Source organism: Pseudorca crassidens, chromosome 10 (genome assembly GCF_039906515.1).
Source record: "Pseudorca crassidens isolate mPseCra1 chromosome 10, mPseCra1.hap1, whole genome shotgun sequence".
Taxonomy (NCBI): domain Eukaryota; kingdom Metazoa; phylum Chordata; class Mammalia; order Artiodactyla; family Delphinidae; genus Pseudorca; species Pseudorca crassidens.
Genome location: NC_090305.1, coordinates 22,543,465 through 22,553,151, shown reverse-complemented (window position 1 = coordinate 22,553,151; position 9,687 = coordinate 22,543,465). Strand labels below are relative to the sequence as shown.

Below are 9,687 nucleotides of genomic sequence, written 5' to 3'. Positions count from 1 at the left end.
AAGAACCACAGTGGTGAGTTAACTGGTACGTGATGTGACCACCACCCCTGCATCCTTTAAGTCTGTGAGGATTACGTTAACTTCCTTCATTGTCCCAAGACACGATATTGTCTTTAATGTTCTGTCATAGCTGAGCTTGGGAGGCTCTTTCAGGGGATTCCACTAAGCCTTTCTGACTAAAAGCTTTTACTTCACAGATTAAAAAAAACAATATGAGGGGCTTCCCTGGTGGTGCAGTGGTTGAGAGTCCGCCTGCCGATGCAGGGGACATGGGTTCGTGCCCCAGTCCGGGAGGATCCCACGTGCCGCGGAGCGGCTGGGCCCGTGAGCCGTGGCCGCTGGGCCTGCGCGTCTGGAGCCTGTGCTCCGCAAAGAGAGAGGCAACAGCGGTGAGAGGCTCACGTACCGCAAAACAAACAAACAAACAAAAATACAACAATATGAGCTCTCTGGGTGACATTTCCAATTACAGCTCATAAGCTTGAGAAAACCAAAGGTAAGATTTTTCCAGATTTCGCTGATGCCCTAAGGATAAAAACAACTTTTCCCTCTGGGTTATTACCCACGTTTATATTTTGGCCTAAACAGTTATTCTCTTGATACTGTACCTATAGAAGCTTTTTATACTTTATTATTTGTTTTCACTGGAAGAGGCAGCCTTAAAACAAGTTCTATCGCGGTACTGGGAATGGAGTCTCCATGACCTGTTTTTTCACTCCTGCTATTTATCTGGCACCATGGTAGGTGCTAGAATACGAGTCCACCCAAAGCAATGATTCTTTATCACTTGTGTGAGCCAGTGCTGCTTTGTGAAATGTTTGCTCTCAGCTCACAATAAGAAACACACAGACATTAAAAGTGAGTGTAAGCAAGTAAACTTCTACCTTTATCTTGTCCCAGACTGGTAATTGCCAAGAAAAAGATGAGCATGTATATCATGTCATTGGATCTGCTAAGACAGTTGGATCATTAGTTCCTCATGGACCAGAGATTGAGTAACTTGGTGTCTAAACTAGTACTGATACTTTTTAAAGACTTTTGTGGGGATCACATGTAAACTGATGAGTGATATGGATACTTTCCCCAGAAAGATGTGCATGTACAAAGAAATATGAAACAGTATAAAATGTCAGTGCTTATGTATGGATCCCATGAAGACTTATAGATCTTGTTTTTTAAGCTTAGAAAGAGACAAAGGTAGGGAGAGGACATTCTGAGTAATCATTTCATTATTGAAAAATGCACTCTGCTTACCTGAGTATAAACTGGAGTAGACAGAAGCTGGACCCCATAACAGAACATCACAGAAGAAGCTGAAAGATGCCATTTATTACTTATTCATCCATCCGACCTGACTGCTTACAATGTACCAGGTCAAGTGCTCGTCTAGATCACTGCTGCAAAAATTGAAATTTGTCATTCTTTTTCCCTTCCTCACCTTCAACCTCCACCCCTAGAATCTGTACCCTCTTCCCAAGTTAGGGGAATTTCAAACTTGAAGATCTTGGTAGGAGGTAGAGACCACCTCCTTCCATAGGAGAGAAAAACCTGCTTCCAAACATTCTGGCAGGTTGAAACAGCCTGAGGCTCCACCAGGCAGGTGACCCCATGCTGGACTCTGACTCAGGACGTGGTGACACAGAGAGGCGGGAACTGTGCTGAACGCTTTGGCACATGTGGCAGAGGCGGCAGTAGTGTCATCCAGTTGTCAGGAGCAGCAGAGACAGCAGGGCACGCTGTCCAGCATCAGGGCTGACAGTGCTGTGAAAAGTGGCATCTGTGCCCACCTGCAGGGGCAGGGGTTCCTCTGTGGGACCCGACCTGGGTGGGATTGTGGATTCTGTTCCTGGCTGCGTAGTCTCAGGGCTGTTCTGTGGCTTTTTCCTGAAATAAAACAAAACTACAATCTCTCTTTCCCGCCCTCTCTCTCTCTCTCTCTCTCTCGTTCCATTTAGAACAATTTGAAACCCTTTTTTGCCCATAAAGAATTGCATGAGAATACCATGTAGCGAAACTCTGAGAGAGCAGGGATTCAGAGACTCTTCCCCGCTGCTTTATTGAGATATGATTGATCTACAATATTGAGTAACTTTATGGTGTACAACTTGACTTGATACACTTTATATTGCAAAATAATTACCACCGTAGCATTAGCTTACAACTGTATCATGCCACGTTATCACCTTTTTCATGTGTGTGGAGAAAATTTAGGTCTACCCTCTTAGAACTCAAAAACTTTTCTTTATGCTGAGTGGATAACTGCTTCTTAAATTTTCCACCTGGCTATACTGCATGGTAGAGAAAACATGTATCTCCCAGAAAATGTCCTGCCTTTTTCTTCCCAGGGAAGAAACATTTCAATGCGGATTTAAAACCCCTCCCCACCCTGATTACTCTCTGATCCCTGACCTCAGTGGATCCCAATCTGCCTGAGCCTCAGGACTGCTTGTAGGGATTGTTACAAAGTACTCAGGCCTCTTCCCCAACCCGCCATCTCAGAATGTGGGCACGAGGTCCAGGAATCCCTTATGAACAAGCCCTACAGGTGAGGCTGATGCACAGCCACGTGGGAATCCTGGTCTACATTGTTGCTACTAAATGTGTGATCTGAAGACCAGCAACATCAGCACCAAACTTGTTTAAAATGCAGATTCTCACGCTCCCTTCCACCTGAGGTGTGCAGGTGGTGCACTGGAAGATCGGGAGCCCCTGGTCTCTTTGCTGTCTAGACTCGGTGTTCAGAACCGTGCGGTCTGCTTGGGTGTGTGGTCTGATCAGATCGCATAGCGCTGGGGGGTCCAGGGTTCAGTCCTTGTCCTTCCTCTTCTGTAGCCAATTCTCCCCTGGTGACCTCATCTGTTCGCAAAGCTTTAAACCTCATTTATAGGGTGTCACTTCCTCCAACTATTTCCCCAGCCAGGTCATCTCACCTGAACCCCAGACTCAGTTTGCACTTTCCTAAAGCAAATGCCAGTGCTGTGGCCTCTTCAAATATGCTGCTTCCAGAGTCTCCCCATTTCTGCGGAAGGTGCCCCACATGTCTACTTGCAAATCTCAAAATTTGGGGTCTTCCTTCATTCTGCTTTCTTATAACCCAAATTTCATCCATTAGGAATTGCTATAAAACGCCATTTTCAGAATATATCCAGAATCCAATCAGTTACTATTACTTTCCCTGCTCACACCCCAGACAAGGACCAGTATCTCCAGCCTGGACACTGCACCATTTCCTACAGTTTCCTCTATGGAATCTCTTGCCCTTCACCTCCTGATTCTGCCCAGCAGCCAGATGTTTCTAGAGAGTAGTCACATCAGGTCAATCTTCTGTTCAAACCATCATGTAAACTCCGCATCTTACTCAGACAAAATCAAAACCCTTCTAATATTGTCTAGGTCTATATGATTTGTCCGGACACTGCATCTCATCTCAGTTCCTCTCTCCTCCAGCCACGATGGCCTCCTCACTCTTCCTTGAACACACAGACACTCTCCTGCTCTAGTGCACTGGCACTGGAGGCTCCCCTGCCTGGAGAGAACTTGCCCCAGACATCCTCATGGACATACCTTCATGTCCTTCACATCTCTACTGAAAGGTCACCTTCTCAATCAGGCCCACACTGACTGCCCTAGTAAAACAGACATCATCCCTGTCCCCACACACTTACACGCTGGGTCACCTTCCTCAAAGCACTTACCAACTTTTAATGTAAACACTTCCCTCACTTACTAGTCTCATAGTGCACTCTGCCCTTTCCCCTAGAGCATATACTCCACATGGCTGACAAGTTTTGTCTGTTCTTAGTTCCCTGAGGTTTCCTAGATGCAAAAATAGTGTGTCATGTATCTGGCACACAAAAATATCAATTGAATGAATGATCAGTGTAGAGCACCTCCCTATTCTAGAGACAGTGTCTTTATTAACGTGACCTCAGGCCACATGCTGTCTTGTGGCAGCTACAGCCCAACGTCCATTCGTAATGACATCAGTGATGTCTGTACTTTTCTCACAAGGGCTGATCTCCCCTCCCTCCCACATCAATCAGTCTGCACACCACACACCATGCTCCTTCTCGCTTCAGAAAAGAATATCCTGCACTTTTGCGTCCTATATTCCAACGTACCCTGACTCTGTTAGACTCTGCTTTCTAAATCCATCGGTTTGGATTGGAGTCAGCACTAGGCTTAGAAGATCTAAGGGCAGAAGAGGGGCCAGGCTGCAGAGAAGAGAGAAATCCAGCAAGAATTAAGTCAAGATGAGAGACTATTGGGTCCCTTCTGTTTGCTAATTCCAGAATCTGGTTCCTTTTAAAACATGGGGGGAAAAAAATGATGGGGAAAAGTTGGAAAGAAGAACCCAGCAGACATCTCTAGAAGACGGGCAAGAGCTGGATGAGGCTGAAAATTGCTCTCTTGATACTACTGAGAATCCTGTGTGCAGGGCCCCCTTGGACTTGTGGGGACAAGACAGGCAAAATGACTCCGGCTGCTCTCAGAGATGGGGACACCCAGAGAAGGAGACCAAACTCTGCACATGAAAAGCAACAGTCATTATTCCAACAACAACAACAACTAAATAAGCAAAATATAAACACGCATGATAAAGACAGGGTCCGAGGATGGGAGCAAGGCCCGAGCCAAGGCTACCTGGTTACAGGAAGCCCTTGCTGCCCACAGTCCTGGAGACAGTACGAGGCCCAGCTGATTTCTGAGCCTCTGAGATCACAGGTCCTGGTGGGACAAGGTTCTACTGAAGTGACAAGGACAAAGGAACAGAGCAGATGACCTGGCAGAGCAGTGACCCCATCAAAGCCCACGATGCAGTGAGCACAGAGTGGGCACAGGCCGCGTCCACACTCAGCTCCTCACCGCCTCCTCCTGTGCCACCTGCAACAGACAGAGCACAGCAAGCACACAGATTCTGGAAGGTTCTCAGCGCTTCCATGTATTTTCTCTCTCAAACTTTAAGAATCCTTTCCTTTATTATCCCATCAACGCCTCATGGCAGGAATTAGAAAAAACAAAATTCATCTACAGATTTTATTTCCAACAGGCAAGACATTATTATTCAGTGCACCACGAAGTTAAGACAGGGATGGAGGTGGCCCAGCCCTGCCTCTGCTGGAACAGGCAAGTGGATCAGGGAAGAGAACACAGGTCAGGGTGGGGAGGGGTTGTGGTGGGCAGGGGTGGGCCAGTCTCCCCACCTCCTCACATTATGCTACGAGGAACACAGACACATTCAGATGCAGCTGCAGAAAGAGGAGTCACGGGATCTGAAGCCACAGAAGTACGATGGTGAATCACTCAGTCCCCACGAGGCTGCTGCCTCACACTGTGAAAGAAAATAATCATGAACAAATTCCGGTCAGTCATGTAAGTGCTGACCTTCCCAACAGCCCCCCACATGCTCAAATGTCCCATTCAAGGATCCCCACCACCCGGGGCATGTCCTCCGCCCCAACACCTCTCGCAATCTAGGTCCTGCAGGGTCTCACCTTTAGGATCCGTGAGAGACACATCAGAGCCCTGAGAACTGTCACTGCCTGGGGGAGAACAAAACCAGGACGTGGTCAGAACCCACAGGAGAGAAACTAGAGAAGGAACTTTAGGAGGGTGAGCCCCCCCCAGGGCCTCCTGTCTGCACCCTCACAAGGGTCTCAGGAATCACAGCCCCTGCACACTTACTTGCAGCCTGAGCGTAGCTCCAGCCTTTTTGACCTGTAAGAAGAAAACATCACGTGAGAGGCCAGGGAGAAGACTGAGTTGTGAGATCCTAGAGGAACCCCCTAGTCCTGGATCACAGAGAACTTTCCAGAACTGTTGACCAAAACCCATGATAGGATCAGGAACACGAAGAAAGGAAATGTGCGGGGACTGGATCAATTTCTTCCCTCCTGGGGGTCTGTCAGCAGGAACATTCCCTCTCTGACCTTCAAGTGCTGGTAACCTGGTCCCCAACTGGAATTATGAAGGTGAAAAACGTGTCTTTCATTTCCACATGTGCTTTACAAAAGGGTAAGTGCCAGTCTGCAGACTGACAAGCAATGTCTCTGAATGGTGCTGCCCAATACACACACAGGCAAGCTTCCACCTGGGCTTGAACCCCCCTGTGACACAAGAAAACTCAGATCCCTCCCCCCTTCCCTACCTGAGTGCTTCTTCCTCCAGATCACAGCTCCAGTCACCACGGCTCCAGTGACCACCAAGAGAACCAGGCCAACAATGAGGACCATGATGGGGATGGTGGGCTGAGGAGGTTCTGTGGAGGAAAGGGAAGGGGCCCTGACTTCAGGCCTGAATCCCGACCTTGCTGAACGTGTCCAGAAGGGCTCCTGCTTTATCTGAGAGGAAGCTCCACCCCACGTGTCCCTCCTTACCCCATCTCACGGTGAGGGGCTTCTGAAGCCCCTCGTGCTGCACATGGCACGTGTATCTCTGCTCCTCTCCAGAAGGCACCACCAGGGCCGCCCACTTCTGGAAGGTTCCGTCCCCTGAAGGCCTGGTCTCCACAAGCTCCATGTCCTGGGTCTGATCCTCCCCATCACGCTGCCAGGTCAGTGAGATCTCCTCAGGGTAGAAACCCAGGGCCCAGCACCTCAGGGTGACCTCACGGTCAGAGACGGGGTGGTGGGTCACGTGTGTCTTTGGAGGGTCTGAGGAGGAAGAATCAGAAAATTCACACTTAGTGTTACCTTCATGGGCCACTGAAGCAGCATCATGTGACCATCCTGAGAATGAACAGCACAACAGGTTTGAAAAGAAGCAGCAAAAACACCAGACACCAGCCTGGACTCCGGGGTCTGGGAAGATCTCCCAGTCCTTGGAAAGTTCTATGATAAGGATGAAAACCAAGGTAGGAGGCTCCATGTAAAGGGGAGAATACAGAGCAATGGTCCTGACTTTGGTGGAGGCTGAATGACTCAGAAAAGCTGGAGTCAGGCCTCCTAAGATGTTCTCAGGCTGAGAACAGGCTTGAGAGAGAAAGTCATGGTTCACAAGATGGGGGTCAGGGTCAAAGGGCACCGTTGGTCAGTTATTTCAGGGATGGTTTCCTGTTTCTTCCCCAAAGAGACTGGATTCCTTCACTGTCTTTCAGAAAAGTGAGGCCACCGGTGAGTCACTGTCTTGTACAGAATATGAAAACCTGGGCGGATTCCTCCCTCTCCCGACAAGAAGCTGGGGCAGTGTTCCCACAGGGACCCCATTTCCTCCCCTTGTGGGAAGCCAGCTCCAGCCCGAGGGGAGACCAGGGAGGCTCCGTGGCCCCTCGTACCTGCGCGCTGCAGCGTGTCCTTCCCGGTCTCCAGGTATCTGAGGAGCCCCTCCACACACCTGCCCTCCGCGTAGTTCCTGTGGCGCTCCGCATAACCGGCTTTCTCAAGCTTGCGCTTGGAGATCTGAGCCGCCGCGTCGGCCGCGGTCCAGGAGCGCAGGTCCTCGTTCAGGGCGATGTAATCGGCGCCGTCGTAGGCTAACTGTTTGTACCCGCGGAGGAGGCGACCGTCCGGCCCCACGTCGCAGCCGTACATCTCCTGGAGGGTGTGAGACCCTGACCCCGCCCCGACCAGCCGCAGCGATTAAACCCAAACTGAAAATGAAACCGGGTAAAGTCCCGCCGTTTCCTCCCGAGTCGGGGGGCCGGGCGGGTCCCGCAATGTTGGGGTGACCCTCGGACCCGGAGACTCGGGGCGACGCCGGCCCGTCCCTGGGGATGGGGGTCGTGACCCGGACCCGGGCCCGCGTCGCTCACCGGCCTCGCTCTGGTTGTAGTAGCCGCGCAGGGTGTTCAGGTTCACTCGGTACATCTGTGCGGCCTCCTTGGAGATCCGCGTCTCCCGATCCCAGTACTCCGGCCCCTCCTGCTCCACCCACGGCGCCCGCGGCTCTTCCCTCGGATTCGGGGCGTCGCTGTCGAACCGCACGAACTGCGTGTCGTCCACGTAGCCGACGGCGATGAAGCGGGGCTCCCCGCGGCCGGGCCGGGACACCCCGGTGTAGAAATACCTCAGGGAGTGGGAGCCTGGGGGCGGGGAGGGGTGAGACCCGGTCCGACCCTCCTCCCGGCGCGGGTCCCCGGGTCCCAGGTGACGGGGCCGGCAGGGGGGAGGGGGCGAGGGGCTCGTGAGACGGAAAAGGTGTGGAGGTCGGAGAAGGGCCGGCACCCCGGGGGGAGAGAAGAGAGGGCGGGAAGCAAGGGAGGGAGAGGCGGGGACCGGGGTGAGGGGGCGGGTCTGGACCGGGGGCGGCGGCGTGGCTCCTTCCCTGGGAGTCCTGACCCCCGATCCCCGGGGTCCCCTCGCTCCTCCCCGCAGAGGCCGTTCCCTCCCAACCCCGCACTCACCCGCCCAGGTCTCGGTCAGGGTCACGGCCCCCGTGAGGAGCAGGAGGAGGGCTCGCGGCGCCATGACCCACCACCTCGGCGTCTGAGGAGAAACTGCGTGCGGCGGGTCGGTGGAGACTTTATAACCGGGAACCGCGGGGACGCTGATTGGCTTCTCCAGAAACCGGACACGCAATGGGAGTGAGAAGTGGGGACGCGTCACGAGTGTCCAGGCAGGAGGGCCCGACACAGGTTGTGAGAGAGAAAGTGAAACTCCGGGAGACTGGGAATCCCCCCCGCGGAGCGTCCCCGCCCCAGAGACCGCCTGACACCCTGAGAGCCTGAGAGCCTGCCCCTCCCGGGACCTGGGACTCTGCCTGATCCCTCCCCTCCTGCACCGAGAGCTCTTTGTCACAGTGTCTCCCTGAGTCCTGGCCCAGGGACTGTGTAGTCAGCGATTTTCACAGCATTGTGATCAGAATATTTATACAGTCTTACAAACTAGTGACGACCCCCCAGATAATTTTACGTGGATACTTCTATCGGTACTTTCCAAAGTAGAAATAATAGAGTTTAAAAATTTTAAATTAATTTATTTAGAATAATATTAATAACCCATGATTTAATATGAAAAATAGCTACTTCCCAAAATAAACACGGTAGTGGGAAAAGTGGAGCTTTTCAGATTTTTATATTTTTGCAAGTCTCTCTGTTTCTTGTCTCATTAGAAGACCCCTGGATGTTCATGTTTGCTTCTTCAATGAATCCGTTCTTTTGATTGAAGTCTATGAAAATAAACAGGCCCACAGATATGTAGGAGTAGTATTTTCAAAAACCTTTTCAGACAGTCATGGATGTTAGTCTTTGATACAAAACGAAAACTACACAAGTGGTAGCTTCTCAAAGGTTATTTGCAAAGTGGACCTGACAATATTATTAACTATTTCCTATTCTGTTACGTTAAACTCCTTAACCCTATTTTGCACATTGAATGTCTCTTGAACTAAAGTAAGATTTTAAAAAACTAATACGTTGTTTCACTAAGTTATATAGATCTTCCAGTGTGATTCATTCTTTCAAGTAAACATTGTATTCCATGAAGAAGAGGGTAGTTCAGGTCACACAAGTTATTTTCCTTGGGACATAGTACTTTGGAATGTAGCAGAAGGGCTTGATGGGTACTTCTCATGTCATCTTAGAAGGTACTTTTAAAATGTGGATTTAAGGGAGTTCCCTGGCCGTCCAGTGGTTAGGACTCAGAGCTGTCACTGCCATGGCCTGGGTTCAAGGGTTCAATCCCTTTTCAGGGAACTAAGATCCCACATGCTGTGGGGCGTGGCTATAAAAAAAAAAGTGGATTTAAGGAT

At 50.6% G+C, this 9,687-nt stretch overlaps 1 protein-coding gene and 1 long non-coding RNA gene across 5 annotated transcripts; both read right to left on the bottom strand.

Moving 5' to 3' along the window:
• Positions 1 to 1,314: 1,314 nt before the first annotated feature.
• On the bottom strand, positions 1,315 to 4,111 carry LOC137231804 (uncharacterized). The gene is made up of 2 exons (XR_010946737.1): positions 3,199 to 4,111; positions 1,315 to 1,884 (listed from the first exon to the last, which is right to left on the bottom strand). It is a non-coding gene; the product is annotated as an uncharacterized lncRNA (long non-coding RNA).
• An 801-nt stretch (positions 4,112 to 4,912) lies between these two features.
• Positions 4,913 to 8,626, bottom strand: LOC137231782 (BOLA class I histocompatibility antigen, alpha chain BL3-7-like). 4 transcript variants are annotated; one of them, XM_067752443.1, is made up of 8 exons: positions 8,342 to 8,626; positions 7,751 to 8,020; positions 7,274 to 7,549; positions 6,378 to 6,653; positions 6,149 to 6,259; positions 5,686 to 5,718; positions 5,496 to 5,543; positions 4,913 to 5,332 (listed from the first exon to the last, which is right to left on the bottom strand). In XM_067752443.1, the coding sequence occupies exons 1-8, from the start codon at positions 8,403 to 8,405 to the stop codon at positions 5,328 to 5,330; spliced, it is 1,083 nt and encodes a 360-aa protein (XP_067608544.1). In that variant the 5' UTR covers positions 8,406 to 8,626; the 3' UTR covers positions 4,913 to 5,327. The 4 variants fall into 4 exon arrangements, with proteins under 4 accessions (XP_067608544.1, XP_067608545.1, XP_067608543.1 ...); XM_067752444.1 differs by having other exon boundaries at positions 5,651 to 5,718; positions 8,342 to 8,498; XM_067752442.1 differs by lacking the exons at positions 4,913 to 5,332; positions 5,496 to 5,543; positions 5,686 to 5,718 and adding an exon at positions 5,783 to 5,817 and having other exon boundaries at positions 8,342 to 8,498.
• Positions 8,627 to 9,687: the final 1,061 nt, after the last annotated feature.